The 27940-nt window shown below is 38.8% G+C and overlaps 2 protein-coding genes across 3 annotated transcripts in view; both read left to right on the forward strand.

Moving 5' to 3' along the window:
- On the forward strand, positions 1-27787 carry LOC114905601 (putative P2Y purinoceptor 10). Of its 2 annotated transcripts, XM_029239917.1 has the most exons (3): positions 1-69; positions 10369-10403; positions 26213-27787. In XM_029239917.1, the coding sequence occupies exons 1-3, from the start codon at positions 1-3 to the stop codon at positions 27246-27248; spliced, it is 1140 nt and encodes a 379-aa protein (XP_029095750.1). In that variant the 3' UTR covers positions 27249-27787. The 2 variants fall into 2 exon arrangements, with proteins under 2 accessions (XP_029095750.1, XP_029095749.1); XM_029239916.1 differs by lacking the exon at positions 10369-10403 and having other exon boundaries at positions 15-69.
- LOC114905600 (putative P2Y purinoceptor 10) overlaps positions 23-27940 on the forward strand; it is a 193776-nt gene continuing 165858 nt past the window's right edge. Inside the window, 1 exon segment of the mRNA XM_029239914.1 lies at positions 23-69. The gene's annotated coding sequence lies outside the window, so the exon portion shown is untranslated.

A 27940-nucleotide genomic window follows, 5' to 3' on the forward strand; every position in this document is an offset into this window, starting at 1 on the left:
ATGCCACCCAGACTTAGGCTTTTCTGCCCCAAGCTCCCTGCAAAGAAACAAGCTCAGCAAGGCTCCAGGGTAAGTTATAGCTTAATATGTGGGAATTGGTATAATTCCATGTGGGAAGATTGGTGGGGACAAGAAGATCTGGGACAGAGACAGATGTGAAACCAGTGTCCAAATTGAAAATGGTCCCTGGTTTCTTATTTCAGACTTATTACAGCAGGAGCAATCGTGACTTCCCTTGAGTCTGACTAGAGTACAAAGTTAGGGTTAATGCCATCAGTCCCCACCATTATTCCAGGAGCATGGGGTTTGTGATGCAGCTCAGTCTTTGCTGAGGGTTCTTTGTTTCTTTATCAACAAGGGAAGATGGCACAAAGTGGTAAGAAAAGAGTATCGTTGGTGAGATTCATTGGGAAAGCTTGACCTATTCAGTCAGAAAAAGAGGATTTGGATTTCTGCTCTGTATAAATTATCTAGTTGCTTACTGAAGGAACATTTTTATGTATAAGCTCCCTTCTTTGGTAAGTTTAACTTTCACAGATACAGCAACAGATAGTAAATTCTCAGGAGAGAAAGAAAGAAAGTCAGATCATAGATTTTGGAGCTGAAGGAGCTCTTAGAGATCCAAATCCCTCACCATACAGATGGGAAAACTGAGAGACAGTGAAATGAAGACATTTAAGATAACCCAGCTAGTTAGCCGCAGAGCTGGAACTAGAACATGTATCTTCTAAATTACGGTCCCTTTTTCCTACAGAAGCTGGTATCTCCCAGAGAATACTGTAAATATATTTATAACTGTGTTGGATTTTAGGTTAGGAAAGGAGAAAATATCCTAGATGACAAAATCTGTTGAAAAGATTTCAAAGTCTGTTCAGAGGCATTTCTAGATCCTTTGAAAGCTGCTTTTTCGCCCAAGTTCATACCTAATGGATAACAGAGCCCAAAAAAGAGGCAGCTATCTTTTCAGTAATTATTGTTCTTATTACGTTGAGTGCTAGCAATCTCTCTGGTTCCGAGACAAGATGACTGAGTCAAAAGGAGACTTCCAGTTCGGTAATCCTTCAAGGTGGACTGTACCACAACAGTTGGTACCAGGATCATTTTGGATAGAATGATAACAAGCTTTATTGTGCTTTTTGGGTGGAGTAGTAGTCTCAGTCCCAAGGATCCTGCAAGTGGGAACACTTTTATTTTGGTTTTTCAAATGGACGTGGGAGTCCTTGCCATTTCTATTAATTGAGGAGTTTATCCCCTAGCTGTGACACAGTAAAATTATTCGCTGTTGAAAATATGTGATAGGTTGATATATTGAGGTTGAAAATAGCATGAACTATACTGAGAATCAAGTCATGCATTTGGGGTAATTATCTTTGGAATGGTTCCTTTTGAACAGAAGGCCTTCTTTGATCAAAGCAGTTCCTTTTTGGGCTCAACTGGAAAAGTTGTTGAGTGCAAGTTGTGCAGACTGCTCAAATCCTGGCAGTGGTGGAACACAAGGCTTCAAATGAGTAAGCATACTTCTGGATGGTTTTTGGTGGCTTTTCACACCTAGTTGTGTTTGAGGTAAGTCAGTTGATGCCCTAAGAGGCAGGGCAGTCTATGGACCTAATAAAGAGAACAGAGCTCTCTTTGTGAAACCATCTTTTCTACGTGTTCCAACAATCAGAGCAATGGCTGGCAGGAAGTATATGCTTTATTTAAAAACTTCTGCTCAAGACGTCTCATATTTCAGGTCGGGATATTTTATATTTAAGTGTTCATCTAGTATTGATTCACATGCATCACAGGCAGAGTGATGAAGTATATGAACCAACACACAGACAGAAAGTTTTGGTTCTAGCTCAAGTTCTGTCAATGATTCAGTTTTGACCTTGGGCAAGTTGCTTTATTTTTCTGGGTCTCAGTAGCCTCACCTATAATAAGGGGGGAGGGGCTTGAAATAGATGGTCTTCAATTTCCTTCCTAGTAATACAAATGTTTGACTCTAGGCTCCTGGTGCCTGAGAAGAGCTGCATATCATGAAGTGGTAAATAATGGGACCATAGTAGGGAAATCTAACTACAGTGAACCTTCTGGAAATACAGTCTAGATCTCAAAGGGAACTCAGTAATCTTTGCTAAGGGCCATTATACTTCTTTCAGAGTAATGTCATCATGAGACCTTCAACTTTTAGAGCACAGGCAAGTGTTTTGTAAATAATTTCCTTTATTTTTCAAATGATAAGATGCAAACATACAAAGGAGCAAGTTCTGTAATCTGATTTCCACAATGACAGTGTCACTCAATCAGTATTTCTCAATCTTTTAAGTGCAAAGTTCCATTTGAAAAACATAAAAATCTCACTAAAAAGTTATTGTGGACTTGCTTAACTAGGAACCAGACCTTGGACTCCTAGAAAAACCTATCCCATAACATTGACATTTTCCAAATACTGTAAGCCCAACAGCCAAAAAGATTTTTCAGATCTGCGCTTTCAACAGTTTGTATTATATGGACAATAATTTTGATTTCCAAATATATTTACTGTAATAAGGAATTTTCTTTTCAAGTAACACATGTTTTCCACTTTTCTACTTTAAGAATTATTGCATTAGTCTTACTAAATATTTCTCACATCTATGCTTTTGGGGAGATTTTCTAAACTTAGAGAAGTACAGCATCCAACCAAAGGCTCATGGAGATTACTCTCTGTACAAGTAAAGTGGAAATGAACTGAGATTTATTTAACATATACAGTGTACCAGACATGAAAATAGATACATTTTCTACTTAAAGATGTACATTTTCTATTTAATCTTTACAATGATATATGTTGCAGGCACTATGATCCTAATTTTATAAATGAGGAAGCTGAAACCAAGAGATACAGAGTCTTTTCAGGCTAGACAGCTGATAAGTGAGTCAAGATATGAACCCAGGTCTGCCCAAAGAACACGATTCTTTCCATCTCCAAAATGCTGCCCCAAGTACAAAAATGATGAATAATTAGGTCTCCTTCTTACCTTATTAAAAATCCAGTAAAGATGCATGCAGGGGAGTTCAATTCCAGCTCTAAGATATTAGTTTGTGAATAGTCTAATTGCTTTAATTTATTTTAAGGGTAAAATAATTTTCACTTCTAATTTTTGGGAAAAATGTCTAGACTTGCAGAATAGATACAAAATTTTGTGTTTCTGACATCAAGCCAGGTTATTTACAGTTGATTTGAATTAATTCAGGAAATGGCAGAGTTCCAGATTCCAGTTGCTCTTCTTTGGCTGTGGTTATGAGTGATTGAATGAAGGACACCATGGTCATGGGTATAGGACTGGCTTGGATAATTCATGTGAGACTTCTGTGGTTTAAATAAGAAGAAAAAGGGGGAAAAAGACAAGTTACATTCCCAAATGGCCTGTAGATATATTCCCCTGGAGAGTGGGAAGGACCTCCATCAGCAATATTTCTCTATTTAGTTTTCACTTCTCCTCCCAAGATGACAAGCCCACATACTGGCCCTATTATCAAAGAAAATAGGAGACACAAATTTGACAGACATGTTCATTTAGTGGTATTAGTGACTTAATGATGAGGGGTGAAAAGAGGGAGAGGACTAAGAGGGTAAAACTTTATAGAGTTGTACTAGGAAAAGAGCAGTTACTTTGATGTCAGAAGCCTATGTTCTACACTCTTCACTCTGCCACTTGCATAGTATTCAGGTAACTGTGATCACTTCTTGGAGTCTCAGTTTCCTGATCTGTAAAATGGGGATGATATCTTCTGACCTAATTTGTTCTATATATGGTGTACGATATGCATATATATATATATACATTTAATAATGATTAACAGCAATTATAGATGTAATAATGATATGTAAAGTGTAAATCAGCAGGTAGGTTGAGATGGTGGCAGCTGTATCAATGATGGCAGTGGCAGTGCTGATGGTATTAGCTAAGGGTGGGGGTTTAGAGGAGCCAGGCCCATAACATCATGGCAAGTTAGATCAGAAGGTAATTAACATGATCAAGTTCATATTGTCTTATTTTGATAATGAGGGAATTGAAACCCACATAAGGGAAGGGGATTAGCAGGACAATACAAAGAGACAGAATTTGAATAGTTACTAGAATCCAAGTGTTTTAGCTCCAAATCCAGTGTTCTTTTTAATAAATTCTACTGCTTGAGATTCCCCATCCTATCTGTCTTGTTATATTCAGCTCACCACTCTTATAAATACATTGTTCCAATACTCTATCCATAGATCTATTATGGTTTGGGTTCATAGGCAAAACTCGTTAAAGATCCCTGGTTTTGATACTACCATACGCTGACACCTGGTGGGCAATCATTTGCCATATATGTATAGTCATAAAAGTGCTAGAAATAGAACCAAGATTATTAGCTTCTTCATCTTTGAAGAATTGTCTTATCCACAGAAATGTTACTTTAAGGTATTTCTGTGCAACAAATTGTTTGCAGAGAAGAATTTTAGCTGTCTCTGCTCATGAAGAGCCTCATTATGACTGAAATCGTAATAGCTGTGACTTTGAGAAAGAAACTTTATCCTGCTGAGCCTTCATTTTCTGATACGTAAAGGGGTATAATAATAATTAACTCAGAGTTCTCTCAAAGATCAAAGATAATATATTAACAGCGCTTAGCTAAAAACTGACAGGATGCATGTGGAAACTTCTTGAACTTAGTATTTCACTGAAACTTAGGAGTCTGGTACAAATTCTGATGCTGCCATAAAATAAGTTCAGTTTGGCTGTAACTTTGTGAAAGCACAGCATTAAGCTAGTTGGTTGGGAAATGAAGCTGCTTTTGGGTAGACATTATTGGTACCTATGATGTTCTTGGACTCAGTCATAGTATGAGTCATATTTAGTGACATGACATACCTTTGTGCTCTGAGACAAAATTTAGTTATTTCCATAAAGTCAAGTGTTTAATGACAAAATTCTCACTTAACTTTATGGGATTCCTACTGGCTTTAAAATAAAAGGTTGGGATTACAGGCTTTGGAGCTTTTAGATTTGTTAGACTCCAACCTTATTATCCTTGCCTTGACCATATTTTCCTCAGTAACAAAGGGTGAAAAACTATTGCTGTTGTTCAGGAGAGTAGCTTATGGGAGAGACATTAGAAATAAAAATGCCGAAGGCTCTGCTAATATGTGCCTATTCTCCATAGTCTTACCTTTATAAACCAATGTGTATGAACTGAGATCCTACTACATGCCTAACCCTCTGCTAAACAAAATGAGGGATATAAAAGTGTAAGATACAGTCTTCCCTCATTGAGACTACATTCTTATAGTGTAGCCTAAAAGTCCAGTACAAACACAAAAAAGGAAGAAGTTGCCCCATGCAAGGAAAAGATGACAGTTGAGATGGGATCTGGAGAGAGGAGTAAAATATTTACTTCTGAGATGGGACCCAGAAGAGAGGAGTTTGATGAAGTTTTAGTCATAATTTTTTTTTTTTTTTTTTTGCAGTACGCGGGCCTCTCACTGTTGTGGCCTCTCCCGTTGTGGAGCACAGGCTCCAGATGCGCAGGCTCAGCAGCCATGGCTCACGGGCCTAGGCGCTCCGCGGCATGTGGGATCTTCCCTGACCGGGTCACGCACCTGTGTCCCCTGCATCGGCAGGCGGACTCTCAACCACTTGCGCCACCAGGGAAGCCCTAGTCATAATTTTATACCAATCTTCATTATCAGGAACATTCTTAAAGCTGCACACTGAAAGTGAATCTTGTTAGCTCGATCATGGTAGCTGATTTTCCTGCTCTGCTTATTAGATTAGAAGTCTGTGCTGGTCACTCCCTTTAGGGTTTAGCTCCCATTACAGACCCCTATTTCAAGAAGAGGCATCTCTATGAAGGTACTGGCCTTTGATGTAGGCAGTGTGTACCCTGGATAGAGCACTGAACATTGGATAAACCAAGAGGCATTTACTTCTTTAAGGATGGTATTGGAGGCACTGGGAATTTAGCCCTCATTCTATCTGGGTGGTTCACAGTCATAGAGCTAGGAGCTCAAGTATATACTAAAGATATGGCATTTTCACAGGTTATAATTTTGCCTGGGTTGTATTTTCTGTGTGGTCCTGCTTAGCTGAGTTGGTTATGCAACACCAGTGAGGTTAAGCCTTTAGGATTAATCCCCACATGAGCCAGTTAACATCAATTTTTTTAATAGTGCTATATATTTAGCCTTGTTCTAGGGTGAGAGAGAGAGAGAGAGAGAGGGGGCGGGGAGGGAACAAAATTTAGGGCATAACCCCTGACTTTACAAAGCTCACAGCCCAGTGTAGAGAGATTCATAAACAGATAAACAATAAAAGAGTTGTCATAAGGCAGAATATTTGCCCAGTTAAAATATTTACTAAGTGATTATGTGCTAATTATTCTGCTAGGTTCTAGAGATTTAAAGATGAGTAAGGCATGCTGTTTGGCTTCAAAAATGCTCATAGTTTAGTTAGAAATAAAGAGATATAAACGGAAACATTCTATAGCAGTGAGTGTATTGTTAAAGCAATCCCTATGATGACACGGTAGCCCAGATTTGCCTTTTTGATATATCATTTTGGCAGCAGAGTATAGAATAGATTTTAAGAGGGCAATCCTCAAAGCAGGTAGATCAGTTAGAGAGTGTTTTAATAATCCAGAGAGAGAGGAGGGAGAGAGAGTGGGAGAGGGAGAAAACTTGGTTGATTGAATGAGAGTGAAGGGATCTAGGATTATTTTAAGGCTTCTGGCTCTTGTAATTGGATAGATGGTGTGGATAAGTAAAAGATCAGGGAGTATGATGAGTTTAGTTTTGAATATTTTTATTTTGCGACACCTGGGAGACATTGAAATGGGAAATCTCCACTGAAAGTTAGACATATAGGTTTAATATCTGAGAGGAGGCCAACCCTGGACATTGAGACATAAGAGTCATCTGGATATGGGTGGTAACAGAAGCCATGAAACTGGGTGATGTTACTTAGCATGAGGGCACTGAATAAGAAAAGAATATGCAGACCTTAGGAAAACAAACATTTAAAGGATGTGCAGAGATAAAAGAAACCATAAAGGAGACTCGGTATGAATGGATAGATAGTTAAGAGGAGACTCAAGAAAGAGTTGTGGCTTAGAAGCCAACAGAAGAGAGCATTTAAAAAACATGGAAACGATCAGACTGTGTCCAAGCTGGCAGAGAAGCCCTGCCTGATTTGGAAATGTGATGGTCACTTGTCACCTTTATTAAAGTAGTTTCAGTGATGTTGTAAAGGTATGCATGTCACCTTGGAATGCATTAAAGAATGTATATAAAATGAGGAAAAGAAAACAGTCAGTGTCAAAAACTATTGTGAGACGTTTATTTAAGAAGAGAAGGAAAATGACAAAGAGCTAGAATAAGATGCATTGACAAGAGAAGTATTATTTTGGGTGTTGGAGAGACTTGATGACAAATATCTAGCTGAGAGTGAAGGGCAACATGATGATCTAGGAGTGAAAGGGAACAGCTAATGAAAGAAGATCCTGAGAAAGATAAAAGGGATTAAGAGCATGGGAATTCATCTTGTGCAATAGGAAAGACAGCTGTGTTGGGAAGGATGCAGTTGTAGATAAGATTGTGTGGGTTGGGAGGGGACAATGGATGAAACTGAGTTGTTTCTCACCCAATAACCTCAATTTTCTTGTGATTTAAGAAGTAAGTTTCTCTGCTGAGAAAGTTGGGGGATGGGAGAACAGTAGAGAAGAAACTTTAGAAGAGTTGTGAAGGTGCTGCATAGTCAATAGGAGAAGAAACTAATCAGGCATGTGCAAAAAGAGGCTGGAGCAAAAAATCTTAGGCTGGAGATCATACACTTCTAGCTTTAGCATTTCAAATATATACTGGTATTTTTAATAGGATCATTCAGCAGTTTGGATAGTAAAAAAGAAAATGGATTGTGGACTTGATCTGGGATTAAGACCTTGCCAGGCTGGTACGGCAGAAGAATCATGAGCAAAGAAGTTGAGGGTTCTTGTGTGAGAATAGTTAATTTGACCATTTAATGTAGTCTGTGTAAGGGAGGAAGTAAGATGAGGGTGGGTGCCAGATTGGCCCAGGAGAAATGGCGAGATTTAGAAATTTAAGGTCTCTGGGAGTGTCTGGTGCAAGCTAGCGTAGTGCAACTTGCAGTGAAGTTCAGTGATTTTAATGTTAGAGAAAGCAAACCATCTGAAGAGTCAGGAATTTATGAAGCTTGGCAGAGAGTACAAATTCGAAAAGTTCTGGAATAAGGAAGAGTTTACTTTTGACTCAGAGTGTCAGGAATAGTGAATACTGTGAGCTGCTAATCTGAAAGGGCTTTGGTACAGTACGAAACTGCGATATCCTTGTATAACATTTGACATGTTTTATAAATGAAGTTATCTTTGACTCCTCAAGCAGTCTCCCAAACTGGTCAATTCCATATCTGACTTTTACTTGAAATTCTAATATTCATGCCATACCAGGTCACAGCTTTTTTTTTTTTTTTTTTTTTTTTTACTTCCTTGACTGTTGGAATAGTAGGATGATCAATTATTCTGTTTGTCCTGGACTGTCACCGAAAATATTACATACTGGGACACCCTCAGTCCTAGGCAAACCTGGACTGTTGGTCACCCTACAAACTCACAACTAATTTGGACTTCCTGTCTCTGGTCTCCCAATCCATCTTCCACACTGTTGCCAGAGTGGTCTTTCTAAAACACAAGTATAGTAATATCACATCTCTTCCCAGAATCCTTCAATAATTCCCCATAAAACCCTCCATGATCTAGCTGCATCTACCTTTTAAGTTGCTTTTCCCTTCCACTACCTTCTCCCACTCTAATCTCCTATTCCACCTTCCCCACCATCTCACCCTGTTTTCCAGCTGGTATAGAACACCTATTCTTCCTTTCTATGGGTCATTCATTTTTATACTTTGAGAACTTTGAATGCTCTTCATTCACCTCTGAAACTCTTTTTTCATCCCTTTTTCCTACAGCCTTCCCACTCCAGCTGCTTATTAAAAGTGAACTTATCCTTCAGGATGAGCTCTAAGACTCCTCTTCTGTGCAGGATTCATTTCTACTCTCACAGAAATTTCTTTGTTATCCCTTTCATGGCACATTTAAAAATCCATTATGGTTAGTTATTCTTATGTCTTTTACTCCTTAAATGACTATAAACTTCTTGAGGACGACAATCATGTATTATTCTTCCTTGAAATTTCCCACCTCACTACACTATCTTTATCAATTTACATATCAAATACACATAAAGCAGAATGTCCCTTTGCTGGATAAAATTATGAATTGCTAAATCCCAGGTGAATGGTATTGATAATACCAAGTTCAGCCTTTCTTGAAGAGATGGGACTCGACCACAGCTTTGAAGGGCAATTTAGATTTAAATACAATAGTGTATAATTCAGGCAAAGTAAGGTTAACTTTTATCTCCTCCCCAGCCACCATCAGCAGTTTGCTCTCTAACCCTGTCCCTGTAGTGACTAATAAAAGAATGCAGATAGCTTGACACAAGTGCCATCTTCTCTGGCTTGAGGTGATCTATCTCTCCTAATTTAATAGAAGCAGCCCAACATGGTTGAAAGAGCGTTAAGTAAGAGGCGTACAAACCTGACTTTTGGTCCTAGTTTCACCATATTTTAACCCTGTGACTTTGGACAGGGTACTGAGTTGTTCTTGAATGCGTCTCTTTGTAAACTAAACAATATGGTAGGGGTATTACTGATATCTGTCCTGCTTACCTCACAGAGATGATGCTGTGCCAACATGAGGATTTCTTATCACCTATGCCATTCACCTCAGTTCTTGTCATGCATTGGTTGTGATGTTGGAAATTAAAAAAAATATTTTCTCCACCACACCAGAAGTTTCTCAGGGACAGAGATTATAGCAGATGATTCTATATTCTCCATAGAACCTAGCACAGAGTTCATAGTATGATGCTTATTAAGTATATGTTGGTTGAGTGTTGGCCTCCAAGGCAGCCAGAGCCCTCAAAAGGCCAAAGAAAAAAGTAAATACACAAGTTGTTTTCCTTTTATGCTTAATTTCCATGTGGAAAATTAAGCTCTGGGGACTACAGATGTTACCTCTCACTCTCGTTCCAAGTCCCACATGTAGGTGGGTAGGAAGCCATTTGCTGATGAGATGAGGCAGGTATATATTTCATTTGCAGAATGACAATCAACAAAAATAAAGGGTTGAGAAGCTTTTGGAAGCAGATCACAAGGACTACCCTCTCCCTGAGGTCTAGATAATAGTGTTGATGGTACTCTGAGATGTTGGGCTGTGCTGGTATCTACCTACAGGATATGTCTGACCACCTCTGATTCTAAATTGAATATTTTGCTCTTTTCTCAGCCTTGTGAAGGCATGTTTTTTCTGAGTTGTAATGGGTAAGTGCAGCAAATATTGATGATAATAGCCCAAATCAGGAGACAGCTTTTGAGGGAAATAACAAACAGCAGAAATATTGGGCTGGCCAAAAAGTTCGTTCGGGTTTTTCCATAAGCTCTTACCCAATATATTAGTTGACATATCAGGGCTTGCATTTTTACTTAATGATTCCAAATAAGGACTTTAAACTATTTTGTATGCAATTGAATCCAATTATATCACTTTTCTTTGGGTGTTTACTAAGTCACAGGCTAAGTCTTGGCTATATGGTCATAAACAGAATAGATCTTTTTATGGCACTAATAGAGCTAACAGCACAGTGAACGAAATAGTCAATAAAAACTGAGCAAACATCTACATTACAAGTATTGATGCTACGAAGAGAAATTGGACGGAGTGTGAGAGTATGTAATGCTATGTAGAATGGCCTAAATAATAGTGACAGTGAAGATGTCTCTGACCTGCAAATTGAGGTTAAAGGAGACAGATATCTGAAAAAGAAGGAAGATAATTCCAGACAGAGGAAACAACGTGTGCAGATGTTTTTGTCAGGAGAAAAGCTTGGCTTGTTCTAGAAACTGAAAGCTTCTCAGTATAATTGAAACAGTAGTGAATGAGGAAAAGAATGGCATGAAGTGATGTTAAATGACACAGGAATGGCCTTCAAGCCATAGTGAGAAGTTTGGCCTTAATACAATAGAGAACGAACAAAGGATTTTAGACAGGAGAATGACAAGATATTTCAAAGAAAGAGCACTTAGGCCACAGTGGGGAAGAGGTTAGAAAGGATTAAGAGATGACATAGTCCCTGCCATCAAGGAGTGCAAAGTCTAGTTAAACAGAAAGACATGTTAGCAGAATTTCAGTGTGTGTGTAGTAAGTACCATGACAGAGGTAAGGGAGTATGGAGACAAGCATGGGATCCAATTCTTATATACCACCTCTACACTATGCAAGTTTTGTGACTTTGGCACAACTTATTTAACCTCTCTGGGTCTCAGTTTTCTCATTTGTAATATGGAAATAATCATTGAGTTGCTATAAGGATTAATGAGATAATATGTGCTTAGCTTGTAAATAGATGGAAGCTCTCAATAAGCAGTAGCCATAATTAATGTTAATGTTAGACACAGTATGGGGATGAACTGCAGGAGACAAGACTGGGGTGCCGGGAGTCCAGTAAGGCATCTTCTACAATAATCAAGAGGAATGATGACAGTGGCCTGGGTTAGAATGGCAACAGTGTAAGTGGAGATGGATTGGAGATAGATTTGCGAGATTTAAAGGAGACAGAATCACCTGGTTTCTGATTAGATATGGGTGAAATACAGTGGTAGGAGTTGAATGAATTCCCAATTTCTATCTGTAGTGTCTGGGAAGAGAGTCATGGCACAGACAGAGAAGGGGAGCTTAGACTCAAGAGTGAATCACCAATCTTGTACCCTTTCCTGAGAGAGGAACCAAAAATATGTCTAGATTGGAGGGAAGAGAGACTAGTATCACAGGGGGCACGAACCAACCAGAAATAGTCAATAATAGAGCCAGAGCCAAAGAGAGAGACACAGAGACAGGAGCAGGGGCAGAGACTGAGAGAAGGAACATGTTCTGACTTTGGCCCTTCCATTCAGCCTTCTCCTGTTAGTGGCTTCTTTGGTTGTTCTCCATTCTAAAATTTCAGTAGTGTCACAGATTGTTAACAGGAAGCTAAATGTTCCCTGAGAGAGTTTATATTTTCACCCTACCCCAAAAAATTCCCCCAGTCTCCCATTACCATGGGGATTTTACATTTAATTGTCACCAGACATATTTGGGGAAAAACCCTTCCTACTTCCCCTTCAGTCTGGAGAAGAAAAAAGATTTTGGAAAGCAGGTCATGTAAGTCTCTAAACTTGAAATAAACTGAATTGCAGAAGCGTAAGAAACCACAGAAACAAAATAAATTGTGAACATAATGCTGTTCTGGCCTAATAGGACTCTGTTATTTAGCACAGAGGTATGAAAACAACCTGTCCCATTAGTAAGTGAAATTTTCTGTACCAGTGAAGCAGAAACAAATATCCATGCTTGTAAAGTGCAGAAGTGGAAGTGTGAATTTGGTGGGTGTGAGCTGTTTTTAGTTCTTAGAACTGTAATGCACTTGATATAGCCTCCCTTGTTCTGTCACAAGCCTATGCATAGATAATAGTAGAAACAGGATCAATACTGAAGTAATATGGAAATAATCACTGGGCTGCTATGAGGATTAATGAGATAATATGTGCAATAAAATGTGAGATAATATGTGAGATAAAAGTGGGTGGTAAGGAGGGGTGGGTGACATGTGTGGGGACAGATGTTTAGTTATATCCTGATGGCATAGCTAGAGTAATTTTAATGTTACAAGATCATAAGGTCCTACTATGGGGTTAGAAAGGTTCTGCCATAATGTGCCCTCCAGATATCACAATGATCCTCATTCTATTAAAAAGTCCCTCCTGAGCAGGGAGAGGCAAGTGGTATAATGGAAATAGCACAGACTTTGGAGCAAGTCAGGCATGGTAGTAAATCCCATTTTTACCATTTTTTAACTTTGTTACCTAAGATAATTTACTGAATCTCTCTGAAACTCAGTTTCTCATCTGCACTATAAGAGTAATAATAGTAACTTAACGATGGTTGTGAGAATTGAATTATGTAATGCATGTGAAAAATTCCATTGCAGATTCTGGGGTACATCATTGATAGACCATTATAATTATTTCCTTTCTTTTCACCTGTGAGTACCCCTACCTTTGTTCTAAGTCATACATACACAAGCAAGATGACTGCATGACTCTTTAGGATATATCACAGATAGGTCAAATAGGGAGTATAAGAGGAGGGAAAATGAAAGTACTCTTTAGAGTAATGGTAGCTTATAAAGTTGACTCTCTTTTATCTGTGAATTAATCCTTTGTGGTTCTGTTCTTTTATCACATTTCTATTCCCTGGAGTAGACTTAGAATGATATAGGAAGTCATTCTGCTACTTATGAAGAGAATCTAAAAGAGGCCACTCCTTTGTTTTTGTAAACATACTTAAAACAAAACAATACCAACAACAAAACTCCACCTGAGAAAACCTCAGTACTTTTTTTTCCAATTCTAGCTCTAAAGGCAATAAACATTCCTGCAGTATGGACAGAAGCTATGTTTGTAAAATTTGTCTTTGAGAGGAAAACAAATGATGGACAGAAGGGTGTGTGTAAAGATTAACCACCTTTTTCCTCCTTTCTGAAGTCCCAGATCTTTCATTTAGTAGATTTGTGGCCTTAATAAATCCCTCTCTGGGCCTTGCTTCTTCTACCTATATCATATGGTGGCTGAATTAAATGTTTTTTAAAGGTCCTCTTCAGTCCAAAATTCTACAAATAAAATAACAAGGTTGTTGCTGTCCTGACATTCTTATTTGCAAACAGCCTGCATAAATCCGTGGCCAGAACGTGAGAAGCCCTAAAAATTATTGTATATTCCCCATGTCTTACATATAATACACAATAAAAACTATACTAAAACATAAAATAAATTAAGGAAGTCCAAAAAACTTTCTCATTATGATGAATAATAAAAAAATATTAAATCTTAAATTGTTTCAGAAAAATGATTTTGGTGGCCTATTTTGCTGGTACCTTAATCGATGTTCACTGTGGCTGTTGGATAATCTGCCAAGACATGATGTCACACCAGTACAGAATTCCCCTTAGATAGAGAATAGGTCTCTTCCCTTCCCAATCACATAAGGGAAAATATCCTGGTTCAGCTTCTAAATCCATATATTACTGAAAATTTTCATGTAAATTTGGAATGAAACCTAAGCTAAGAGAAAGAGAGAAAATGCATGAAAACCACCAGCTATTGTGATAGAATAATAAGGAGGTAATATTCCCAAGCCCTGAAAATCAACAAGGATACTGGTAATGCAGGCTAAAGGAGGCAGATCTGTTTTCCAGGTGCTGTGATGCCAAGTTAGGAAGTCAGGACTCAGTGAGCAAGGTGGCAGACAGAGGAGAGGCAAGAAGACCTGAACAAGAAGACTGGATTTCTACCATTGCAATTGGGAAGTAGTGAACAGTGGTCATCCCAACCAGAGCTTGAGGCAAGAGAAGTCTTGATACAAAAGAAACAGACTCAAATATCACATTCTTTTTCTGTTGTTAGAAAAACCGATGGAATATTTCAGGACTTCCTTACCTGCAAGACACATCTTTGACAATCTGGTAGGGTAAGGCAGTTGGATGACAATTCCATGGTTCTCTAACTGATTCACTGGGTGACCTTGGATCAATAGTATATCTTCCTTGAGCACCTTCTTCTTCATCTGTAAACAAATCCCTTCTAATTTTAATATCCTATGACTCTGTAGGTATAAAAACATATCTGGTGACACCTCATCATAGTTTTGATTTGCTTTTCTCTAATAATTAATGATGTTGAGCATCTTTTCATATGCTTGTTGGCCATCTGTATGTCTTCTTGGAGAAATGTCTGTTTAGATATTCTGCCCATTTCTTGATTGGGTTTTTTTTTTTTAATTAAGTTGTACAAGCTGTTTGTGTATTTTGGAAATTAAGCCCTTGTCAATTGCATTGTTTGCAAATAATTTCTCTCATTCAGTAGGTTGTCTTTGTGTCTTGTTGATGGTTTCCTTTGCTGTGCAAAAGCTTTTAAATCTAATAAGGTCCACCTTGTTTGCTTCCGTTTCCATTACTCTAGTAGATGGATTTTTAAAAAAAAAAACTATTGCTGTGATTTATGTCAAAGAGTGTTCTGCCTATGTTTTCCTCTAGGAGTTTTATAGTATCTGCTCTTACATTTATACCTTTAATCAATTTTGAGTTTATTTTTGTGTATGGTGTTAGAGAATGTTCTAATTTCATTCTTTTACCTGTAGCTGTCCAGTTTTCCCAGCACCACTTATTAAAGGGATTGTCTTTCCTCCATTGTATATTCTTGCCTCCTTCATCATTAGATTAATTGACCATAAGTGCGTGGGTTCATTTCTGGGCTTTCTATAATGTTCCATTGATCTATATGTTTTTTTCGTGCCAGTATCATACTGTTTGATTACTGTAACTTTGCAGCATAGTCTAAAATCAATGAGTATGATTCCTCCAGCACCTTACATTTTCTTTTTTTTTAAACATCTTTATTGGCGTATAATAGCTTTACAAATGTGTGTTAGTTTCTGCTTTATAACAGTGAATCAGTTATACATATCCATATGTTCCCATATCTCTTCCCTCTTGCATCTCCCTCCCTCCCACCCTCCCTATCCCACCCATCTAGGTGGTCACAGAGCACCGAGGTGATCTCCCTGTGCTATGCAGCTGCTTCCCACTAGCTATCTATTTTACGTTTGGTAGTATATATATATGTCCATGCCACTCTCTCACTTTGTCACAGCTTACCCTTCCCCCTCCCCATATCCTCAAGTCCATTCTCTAGTAGGTCTCACTCTTTATTCCCATCTTGCCCCTAGGTACTTCATGAAATTTTTTTTCTTAGATTCCATATATAAGTGTCAGCATATGGTATTTGTTTTTCTCTTTCGAACTTACTTCACTCTGTATGACAGACTCTAGGTCCATCCACCTCACTACAAATAACTCAACTTCGTTTCTTTTTATGGCTGAGTAATATTCCATTGTATATATGTGCCACATCTTCTTTATCCATTCATCTGTTGATGGACACTTAGGTTGCTTCCATGTCCTGGCTATTGTAAATAGAGCTCCAAAGGACATTCTGGTACATGAGTCTATTTTTTTTTTTTTTTTTTTTTTTGCGGTACGCAGGCCTCTCACTGCTGTGGCCTCTCCCGTTGTGGAGCACAGGCTCTGGATGTGCAGGTGTAGCGGGCACGGCTCACGGGCCCAGCCACTCCATGGCATGTGGGATCCTCCTGGACCAGGGCACGAACCAGTGTCACATGCATTGGCATGCAGACTGCCAACCACTGCGCCACCAGGGAAGCACAGTATATGACTCTTTTTCAATTATGGTTTTCTCAGTGTACATGCCCAGTAGTAGGATTGCTGGGTTGTATGGTAGTTCTATTGTTAGCTTTTAAGGAGCCTCCATTCTGTTCGCCATAGTGGCTGTATCAATTTACATTCCCACCAACAGTGCAAGACGGTTCCCTTTTCTCCACACCCTCTCCAGCATTTATTGTTTCTAGATTTTTTGATGATGGCCATTCTGATTGGTGTGAGATGATATCTCATTATAGTTTTGATTTGCATTTCTCTAATGATTAATGTTGTTGAGCATTCTTTCATGTGTTTGTTGGCACTCTGTATATCTTATTTGGAGAAATGTCTATTTAGGTCTTCTGCCCATTTTTGGATTGGGTTGTTTGTTTATTTGTTATTGAGCTGCATGAGTTGCTTGTAAATTCTGGAAATTAATCCTTCGTCAGTTGCTTCATTTGCAAATATTTTCTCCCATTCTGAGGGTTGTCTTTTCATCTTGTCTATGGTTTCCTTTGCTGTGCAAAAGCTTTTAAGTTTCATTAGGTTCAGTTTGTTTATTTTTGTTTTTATTTCCATTTCTCTAGGAGGTGGGTCAAAAAGGATCTTGCTGTGACTTATGTCATAGAGTGTTCTGCCTATGTTTTCCTCTAAGAGTTTGATAGTGTCTGGCCTTACATTTGGGTCTTTAATCCATTTTGAATTTACTTTTGTATATGGTGTTAGAGAGTGTTCTAATTTCATACTTTTACATGTACCTGTCCAGTTTTCCCAGCAACACTTATTGAAGAGGCTGTCTTTTCTACACTGTATATTCTTGCCTCCTTTATCAAAGATAAGGTGACCATATGTGCATGGGTTTATCTCTGAGCTTTCTATCCTGTTCCATTGATATGTGTTTCTGTTTCATAGATAATGAGTCTCATAGATAATGAGTAGGTCTTTATGAAATCCAGCACCTAACCATGGTAGTGCCCCCAAGATCAAGCCCATATCTATTCCCCTACCTCATCTCTTAACTACTCTCTCCTTCACACCTGAACTCCAGATACATTGGTCTTCTTTCCATTATTTAATAAGTGAAGCTCATTCTTGTCTTAGGGCCTTTGCCTTTGCTGTTCTCTCTGCTTAGAATACATCTCCACTAGGTCTTCACGTGGCTAGCTCCTTCTCATCATTCAGGTTCAAATGTCACCTCCTCAGAAAAGCCTTCCCTGATCATACAATCTACAGTAGATATACAGTTACTCTTATCAACTTATCATATTATAATTTTCTTCATAGAATTCTCTGATTTTTTCTTTTTAATTGATTTGTTCAGTGTCTGTCTACATCACTCTCCAAAAAATATAGGTTCCATAAGGGCAGCAATCATGTTGCTCTGTTTCAGTACAATAACTAGTACATAGTAGACACTCAAGTAATATTTTTTTAATGAATCAAAGTGGGAGAACCGGGATGGCAAACCAGGTCTGTATGACTTTATGGCTCTTGCTCCATACTGCCTCTTTTATTTATTTATTTTTTTACATCTTTATTGGAGTATAATTGCTTTACAATGGTGTGTTAGTTTCTGCTTTATAACAAAGTGAATCAGTTATACATATCCATATGTTCCCATAAGTCTTCCCTCTTGCATCTCCCTCCCTCCCACCCTCCCTATCCCACACATTTAGTTGGTCACAGAGCACCGAGCTGATCTCCCTGTGCTATGCAGCTGCTTTCCACTAGCTATCTATTTTACGTTTGGTAGTATATATATATGTCCATGCCACTCTCTCACTTTGTCACAGCTTACCCTTCCCCCTCCCCATATCCTCAAGTCCATTGTCTAGTAATCTCACTCTTTATTCCCATCTTGCCCCTAGGTTCTTCATGAAATTTTTTTTCTTAGATTCCATATATAAGTGTCAGCATATGGTATTTGTTTTTCTCTTTTGGACTTACTTCACTCTGTATGACAGACTCTAGGTCCATCCACCTCACTACAAATAACTCAACTTCGTTTCTTTTTATGGCTGAGTAATATTCCATTGTATATATGTGCCACATCTTCTTTATCCATTCATCTGTTAATGGACACTTAGGTTGCTTCCATGTCCTGGCTATTGTAAATAGAGCTTCAAAGAACGTTTTGGTACATGACTCTATTTTTTTTTTTTTTTTGTGGTACACGGGCCTCTCATTGCTGTGGCCTCTCCCATTGCGGAGCAAAGGCTCTGGACATGCAGGCGCAGCGGGCATGGCTCAAGGGACCGGCCACTCTGTGGCATGTGGGATCCTCCTGGACTGGGGCATGAACCAGTGTCACCTGCATCGGCATGCAGACTGCCAACCACTGCGCCACCAGGGAAGCCCAGTACATGACACTTTTTGAATTATGGGTTTCTCAGGGTACATGTCCAGTAGTGGGATTGCTGGGTTGTATGGTAGTTCTATTGTTAGTTCTTAAGGAACCTCCATGCTGTTCTCCACAGTGGCTGTATCAATTTACATTCCCACCAACAGTGCAAGATGGTTCCCTTTTCTCCACACCCTCTCCAGCATTTATTGTTTCTAGATTTTTTGATGATGGCCATTCTGACCAGTGTGAGATGATATCTCATTGTAGTTTTGATTTGCATTTCTCTAATGATTAATGTTGTTGAGCATTCCTTCATGTGTTTGCTGGCAATCTGTATATCTTATTTGGAGAAATGCCTATTTAGGTCTTCTGCCCATTTTTGGATTGGGTTGTTTGTTTTTCTGATATTGAGCTTCATGAGCTGCTTGTAAATTTTGGAGATTAATCCTTTGTCAGTTGCTACATTTGCAAATATTTTCTCCCACTCTGATGGTTGTCTTTTGGTCTTGTTTATGGTTTCCTATGCTGTGCAAAAGCTTTTAAGTTTCATTAGGTCCCATTTGTTTATTTTTGTCTTTATTTCCATTTCTCTAGGAGGTGGGTCAAAAAGGATCTTGCTGTGATTTATTTCATAGAGTGTTCTGCCTATGTTTTCCTCTAAGAGTTTGATAGTGTCTGGCCTTACATTTGGGCCTTTAATCCATTTTGAGTTTATTTTTGTGTATGGTGTTAGAGCGTGTTCTAATTTCATACTTTTATATATACCTGTCCAGTTTTCCCAGCAACACTTATTGAAGAGGCTCTCTTTTCTACACTGTATATTCCTGCCTCCTTTATCAAAGATAAGATGATCATATGTGCGTGGGTTTATCTCTGAGCTTTCTATCCTGTTCCATTGATCTGTTTTTGTTCCAGTACCATACTGTCTTGATTACTATAGCTTTGTAGTATAGTCTGAAGTCAGGGAGCCTGATTCCTCCATCTCCATTTTTCTTTCTCAAGATTGCTTTGGCTATTCGGGGTCTTTTGTGTTTCCATACAAATTGTGAAATTTTTTGTTCTAGTTCTGTGAAAAATGCCAGTGGTAGTTTGATAGGGATTGCATTGAATCTGTAGATTGCTTTGGGTAGTAGAGTCATTTTCACAATGTTGATTCTTCCAATCCAAGAACATGGTATATCTCTCCATCTATTTGTATCATCTTTAATTTTTTTCATCAGTGTCTTATAATTTTCTGCATACAGGTCTTTTGTCTCCTTAGGTAGGTGTATTCCTAGATATTTTATTCTTTTTGTTGCAATGGTAAATGGGAGTATTTCCTTAACTTCACCTTCAGATTTTTCATCATTAGTGTATAGGAATGCAAGAGATATCTGTGAATAAATATTGTATCCTGCTACTTTACCAAATTCATTGATTAGCTCTAGCAGTTTTCTGGTAGCATCTTTTGGAATCTGTATGTATAGTATCATGTCATTCGCAAACACTGCCAGTTTACCTCTTCTTTTCTGATTTGGATTCCTTTTCTTTCTATTTCTTCTCTTATTGCTCTGGCTAAAACCTCCAATACTATGTTGAATAAGAGTGGTGAGAGTGGCCAACCTTGTCTTGTTCCTGATCTTAGTGGAAAAGTTTTCAGTTTTTCACCATTGAGGACAATGTTGGCTGTGGGTTTGTCATATATGGCCTTTATTATGTTGAGGAAATTTCCCTCTATGCCTACTTCCTGGAGGGTATTTATCATAAATGGGTGTTGAATTTTTTCTAAAGCTTTTTCTGCATCTATTGATATGATCATATGGTTTTTCTCCCTCAATTTTTTAATATGGTGTATCACATTGATTGATTCGCGTGTATTGAAGAATCCTTCCATTCCTGCGATAAACCCCACTAAATCATGGTGTATGATCCTTTTAATGTGCTGTTGGATTCTGTTTGCTAGCATTTTGTGGAGGATTTTTGCATCTAAGTTCATCAGTGATATTGGCCTGTAGTTTTCTTTCTTTGTGACTTCTTTGTTTTGTTTTGGTATCAGGGTGATGGTGGCCTCTTAGAATGAGTTTGGGAGTGTTCCTCCCTCTGCTATATTTTGGAACATTTGGGAAGGATAGGTGTTAGCTCTTCTCTAAATGTTTGTTAGAATTCGCCTGTGAATCCATCTGGTTCTGGGCTTCTGTTTGTTGGAAGATTTTTAATCACAGTTTTAATTTCACTGTTTGTGATTGAACTCTTCATATTTTCTATTTCTTCTTGATTCAGTCTCGGAAAGTTGGGCATTTCTAAGAATTTGTCCATTTCTTCCACAGTGTCCATTTTATTGGCATAGAGTTGCTTGTAGTAATCTCTCATGATCCTTTGTACTTCTGTAGTGTCAGTTGTTACTTCTCATTTTTCATTTCTAATTCTATTGATTTGAGTGTTCTCCCCTTTTTTCTTGATGAGTCTGGCTAATGGTTTATCAATTTTGTTTATCTTCTTAGAGAACCAGCTTTTAGTTTTATTGATCTTTGCTATCATTTCCTTCATTTCTTTTTCATTTATTTTTGTTCTGATCTTTATGATTTGTTTCCTTCTGCTAACATTGGGTTTCTTTTTCTTTTTTCTCTAGTTGCTTTCGGTGTAAGGTTAGGTTGTTTATTTGAGATGTTTCTTGTTTCTTAAGGTAGGATTGTATTGCTATAAACTTCCCTCTTAGAATTGCTTTTGTAGCATCCTAATGGTTTGGGGTCCTCGTGTTTTCATTCTAATTTGTTTCTAGGCATTTTTTGATTTTCTGTTTGATTTCTTTAATGATCTGTTGGTTATTAAGTAGTGTATTGTTTAGCCTCCATGTGTTTGTATTTTTTACAGATGTTTTCCTGTAATTTATATCTAGTCTCATAGCACAGTGATCAGAAAAGATACTTGATTTGATTTCAATTTCTTAAATTTACCAAGGCTTGGCTTGTGACCCAAGACATGATCTATCCTGGAGAATGTTCCATGAGCACTTGAGAAGAATGTGTATTCTGTTGTGTTTGGATGGAATGTCCTATAAATATCAATCGAGTCCATCTTGTTTAATGTGTCATTTAACACTTGTGTTTCCTTATTTATTTTCATTTTGGATATCTGTCCATTGGTGAAAGTGGGGTGTTGAAATCCCCTACTATGAATGTGTTACTGTCGATTTCCCCTTTTATGGCTGTTAGTATTTGCCTTATGTGTTGAGGTGCTCCTATGTTGGGTGCATAAATATTTTAATTGTTATATCTTCTTCCTGGGTCGATCCCTTTATCATTATGTAGTGTGCTTCATTGTCTGCTGTAATAGTCTTTATTTTAAATTCTATTTTGTCTGATATGAGAACTGCTGCTGCAGCTTTCTTTTGATTTCCATTTGCATGGAATAACATTTTCCATCCCCTCAATTTCAGTCTGTATGTTTTCTTAGGTGTGAAGTAGGTCTCTTGTAGACAGCATATATATGGGTCTTGTTTTTGTATCCATTCGGCTAATCTGTGCCTTTTGGTGGGAGCATTTAATCCATTTACATTTAAGGTAGTTATCGATATGTATGTTCCTATTACCATTTTCTTAATGTTTTGGGTTTGTTATTTTAGGTCTTTTCCTCCTCTTCTGTTTCCTGCCTAGAGAAGTTCCTTTAGCATTTGTTGTAAAGCTGGTTTGTTGGTGCTGAACTCCCTCAGCTTTTGCTTGTCTGTAAAGGTTTTAATTTCTCCATTAAATCTGAATGAGATCCTTGCTGGGTAGAGCAATCTTGGTTTTAGGTTTTTCTCCTTCATCACTTTAAATATGTCCTGCCACTCCCTTCTGGCTTGCAGAGTTCCTGCTGAAAGATCAGCTGTTAACCTTATGGGATTCCTTTGTGTGTTATTTGTTGTTTTTCCCTTGCTGCTTTTAATATGTTTTCTTTGTATTTAATTTTTGATGATTTGATTAATATATGTCTTGGCCTGTTTCCCCTTGTATTTATCCTGTTGGGACTCTCTGTGCTTCCTGGACTTGATTTCCTATTTCCTTTCCCATATTAGAGAAATTTTCAACGGTAATCTCTTCAAATATTTTCTCAGTCCCTTTCTTTTTCTCTTCTTCTTCTGGAAGCCCTATTATTCTAACGTTGGTGCTTTTAATGTTGTCCCAGAGGTCTCTGAGACTGTCCTCAATTCTTTTCATTATTTTTTCTTTTTTCTGCTCTTCAGTAGTTATTTCCACTATTTTATCTTCCAGATCACTTATCCATTCTTCTGCCTCAGTTATTCTGCTATTGATCCCTTCTAGAGAATTTTTAATTTCATTTATTGTTTTATTCCTCACTGTTTTTTTGCTCTTTACTTCTTCTAGGTCCTTGTTAAACGTTTCTTGTATTTTCTCTATTCTATTTTCAAAATTATGGATTATCTTTATTAACATTATATTGAATGCTTTTTCAGGTAGACTGCCTATTTCCTCTTCATTTTTTAGATCTGGTGGGTTTTTACCTTGCTCCTTCATTTGCTGTGTGTTTTTCTGTCTTCTCATTTTGCTTAACTTACTGTGTTTGGGGTCTCCTTTTCTCAGCCTGCAGGCTCGTAGTTCCCGTTGTTTTTGGTGTCTGTCCCCAGTGGCTAAGGTTTGTTCAGTGAGTTGTTTAGGCTTCTTGGTGGAGGGGACTTGTGCCTGTGTTCTGGTGGATGGGCCTGGATCTTGTCTTTCTGGTGAGCAGTTCCACGTCTGGTGGTGTGTTTTGGGGTGTCTGTGGCATTATTATGATTTTATGCAGCCTCTCTGCTAATGGATGTGGTTGTGTTCTTGTCTTCCTAGTTGTTTGGTATAGGGTGTCCAGCACTGTAGTTTTCTGGTTGTTGAATGAATCTGGGTCTTTGTGTTTAGATAAAAGTCTCTGGGAGATTTTATTGTTTAATATTACATGGAGCTGGGAGGTCCCTTGTGGACCAGTGTCCTGATCTTGTCTCTCTCTCCTCAGAGGCACAGCCCTCATGCATGTCTGGAACACCAAGAGCGTTTCATCCACATGGCTTTGAATAAAAGGGATAAAATTTAGAGAGAAAGACAGAAACAAGATAAAATAAAATAATGTAAAATACAATAAAATAAAGTTATTAAAATAAAAAATATTAAGAAAAAATGTTTTTTAAGTAATAATAATAAAAAACCGTAATGAACAGACAGGACCCTAGGAAAAATGGTAAAAGTAAATCTATAGAGGCAAAATCACACACAGAAGCATACACATACACACCCATGTAAAGAGAAGAAAAAAATTATATATATCTTTGCTCACAAAGTCCACTTCCTCAATTTGGGATCATTCATTGTCTATTCAGGTATTCCACAGATGCAGGGTACATCAAGTTTATTGTGGAGGTTTAATCCTCTGCTCCTTAGGCTGCTGGGGGAACTTTCTCTTCTTTGTTCGCATAGATCCCGGGCTTCATCTTTGGATTTGGCCCCACCTCTGTGTGTAGGTCGCCTGAGGGCGTCTGTTCTTCACTGAGACAGGACAGGGTTAAAGGAGCAGCTGATTCGGGGGCTCTGGCTCACTCAGGCCGGGGCTAGATATGGGTACGATGCAGGGAGGGCCTGCGGTGGCAGAGGCCAGTGTGACATTGCACCAGCCTGAGGCACACCGTGTGTTCTTCTGGGGAAGTTGTCCCTGGATCACGGGACCCTGGCAGTGGTGGGCTGCACAGGGTCCCATGAGGGGAGGTGTGGATAGTGACCTGTGTTTGCACACAGTCTTCTTGGTGGCTGCAGGAGCAGCCTTAGCATCCCATGCCCGTCTCTGGGATCCGTGCTGATAGCCACGACTCGTGCCTGTCTCTGGAGCTCCTTTAAGCAGCGTTCTTAATCCCCTCTCCTCGCACACCAGGAAACAAATAGGCAAGAAAAAGTCTCTTGTCTCTTCGGCAGTCCAGACTTTTTCCCAGACTCCCTCCCGGCTAGTCGTGGTGCACTAACCCCTTCAGGCTGTGTTCACGCCACCAACCCCAGTCCTCTCCTGGGATCTGACTGAAGCCCGAGCCTCAGCTCCCAGCCCTCGCCTGCCCTGGCGGGTGAGCAGACAAGCCTCTCGGGCTGGTGAGTACTGGTCGGCACCTATCCTCTGTGTGTGAATCTGTCTGCTTTGCCCTTTGACCCCTGTTGCTGCGTGTCCTCTGTGGCTCCAAAGCTCCCCCCCCACCGTCACCTGCAGTCTCCTCCTGTGAAGGGGCCTCCTAGTGTGTGGAAACCTTTCCTCCTGCACAGCTCCCTCCCACTGATGCAGGTCCCGTCCCTATTCTTTTGTCCCTGTTTTTATCTTTTGTGCTACCCAGGTACGTGGGTGAGTTTCTTGCCTTTTGGGAGGTCTGAGATCTTCTGCCAGTGTTCAGTAGGTGTTCTGTAGGAGCTGTTCCACATGTAGATGTATTTCTGATGTATTTGTGGAGAGGAAGGTGATCTCTGCGTCTTACTCTTCCGCCATCTTGAAGCTCCTCCTCCTGCACATTTCTTTCTCAAGATTGTTTGGCTATTCTGAGTCTTTTGTGTTTCCGTGAGGTCTCACCTCACACTGGTCACAATAGTTATCATCAAAAAATCTACAAATAATAAATATTGGAGAGGGCATAGAGAAAAGGGAACCCTCCTACACTGTAGGTGGGAATGTAAATTGGTACACCCACTATGGAGAACAGTATGGAGGTTCCTTAAGAAAACCAAAAATGGTTATCATATGATCCAGCAATCCCACTTCTGAGCATATATCCAGAAAAGCCAAAAACTCTAATTCAAAAAGGTACATGCACCCCAATGTTCATAGCAACACTATTTACAAAAGCCAAGACATGGGAGCAACCTAAGTGTCTATTTACAGATGAATGGGTGAAGATGTGGTTGTGTGTATATATATATATATATATATATATATATATATATATATATATATATATATAGTTGTGTGTGTGTGTGTATATATATATATATATATATATATATAAATCTTACTCAGCCATAAAAAGAATGAAACATTTGTAGCAACATGCATGGACCTAGAGATTATCATACTGAGTGACGTAAGTCAGACAGAGAAAACCAAATATGATATGATATCACTTCCATGTAGAATCTAAAACAATGGTACAAATGAACTTATTTACAAAACAGAAATACACTCACAGACATAGAAAACAAACTTACATTTAAAAGAGGGGAAAGGGAGAGAGGGATAAATTAGGAATTTGAGATTAAGGGGTACACACTACTGTATATAAAATAAATTTTAAAAAAGGACCTACTGTGTAGCACAGGGAACTATATTCAATATCTTGTAATATCCTGTAATGGAAAAGAATCTGATATAACTTAATCACTTTGCTGTACACCTGAAACTTTGTAAATCAACTATATTTCAATTTTAAAAATTCTGGGTGTCAGCTAAAGTACTGGTTAACCATTATACCCTTTTTCTTTCTTTCTTTTTTTTTTTTTTTTGGGCAGGGATCATAACTTCACGGCTTACCTTGATGAATATACTGAAATATTCAAGATGGGCAGCAACAGTACCAGCAATGCTGAGACTCACTGCAATGTCACTAATTTGACATTTCAATACTCCCTCTATGCCACCACCTACATCCTCATATTCATCCCTGGTCTACTGGCCAACAGTGCAGCCTTGTGGGTTCTGTGCCGCTTCATCAGCAAGAAAAATAAAGCCATCATTTTCATGATCAACCTCTCTGTGGCTGACCTTGCTCATGTGCTGTCCTTACCCCTCCGGATTTACTATTACATCAGCCACCACTGGCCTTTCCAGAGGGCCCTTTGCCTGCTGTGCTTCTACCTAAAGTATCTCAACATGTATGCCAGCATTTGTTTCCTGACATGCATCAGCCTTCAGAGGTGCTTCTTTCTCCTCAAGCCTTTCAGGGCCAGAGACTGGAAGCGTAGGTATGATGTGGGCACCAGTGCTGCCATCTGGGTCATCGTGGGGACTGCCTGTTTGCCATTTCCCATCATGAGAAGTACAGACTTAGCCAACAACACTGAGTCCTGCTTTGCTGATCTTGGTTACAGGAAAATGAATGCAATGGCTTTGGTTGGGATGATTACAGCTGCTGAGCTGGCAGGATTTGTGATCCCAGTAGTCATCATTGCATGGTGTACATGGAAAACCACTATATCCTTGCGACAACCACCAGTGGCTTTCCAGGGAATCAGTGAGAGGCAGAAAGCACTGCGGATGGTTTACATGTGTGCTGCAGTCTTCTTCATCTGTTTCACTCCCTATCATATTAACTTTATTTTTTATACCATGGTAAAGGAAACCATCATTAGCAGTTGTCCCATTGTCCAAAGCTCACTGTATTTCCACCCTTTTTGTCTATGCCTTGCAAGTCTCTGCTGCCTTTTGGATCCAATTCTCTACTACTTCATGGCTTCAGAGTTTCGTGACCAACTATCCCGCCATGGCAGCTCTGTGACTCGTTCCCACCTAATGAGCAGGGAGAGTGGTTCATCAATGATTGGTTAAAAATAAAATAACCCTTTGATTATGGCTTTGTTTAACTATGTTTCCTGGCTTTTTCCAAAGGTGAAAATGACCAGCCAGACAATTTTGTTAATTGAACTTTGGGAACAACAGAAATAGTTGTGCTCACAGGGTTGTGATGGTGGAGGGAGAGTGTGAAAAATGAGGGAGAGGAAGGGAAGATGGGAGTTGTATGTTTCCTCTTTGAAATTCAAGGCACTTTCTTACTTAAGAGATCTAGATCAAGGCTTTACAGATGTTTTAAACAAATGGAAGTTGGATATTTTATCTTAAACCTTTCTTTATTAAATGTGATGTTGTTAATGATACAATAAATGCATGAATCTTTTCCAGAATGTAAAAACAAATCTCTTTCATATGAAGACCATTATTTGTGAATGAGAGCAAAAAAATCTCCAGTCTTTCTAAGGTATAAATGCACAGGCAAGGGGGTGTGAATGTTGAAGCAACATGTGCATCAATTTTAGGACACAAACCTCTTATTGAATAAAGGGCATGGGAATTTGTTCATTCATTGAAAATATGTTGAATGTCTATTGTATTCTGGGTTACCACTTTCCTGGGTACTTCCACATATAGCATCTCATCTAGCTCTTCTAATAAAGTTGTAGAAGGTTATACAAATGAATAAATGGAACCTCAGACAGATGAAACAACTTCCCTGGAGATAATCA

Source organism: Monodon monoceros, unplaced genomic scaffold (genome assembly GCF_005190385.1).
Source record: "Monodon monoceros isolate NGI ecotype Baffin Bay Population unplaced genomic scaffold, NGI_Narwhal_1 Super_Scaffold_22, whole genome shotgun sequence".
Taxonomy (NCBI): Eukaryota; Metazoa; Chordata; class Mammalia; order Artiodactyla; family Monodontidae; genus Monodon; species Monodon monoceros.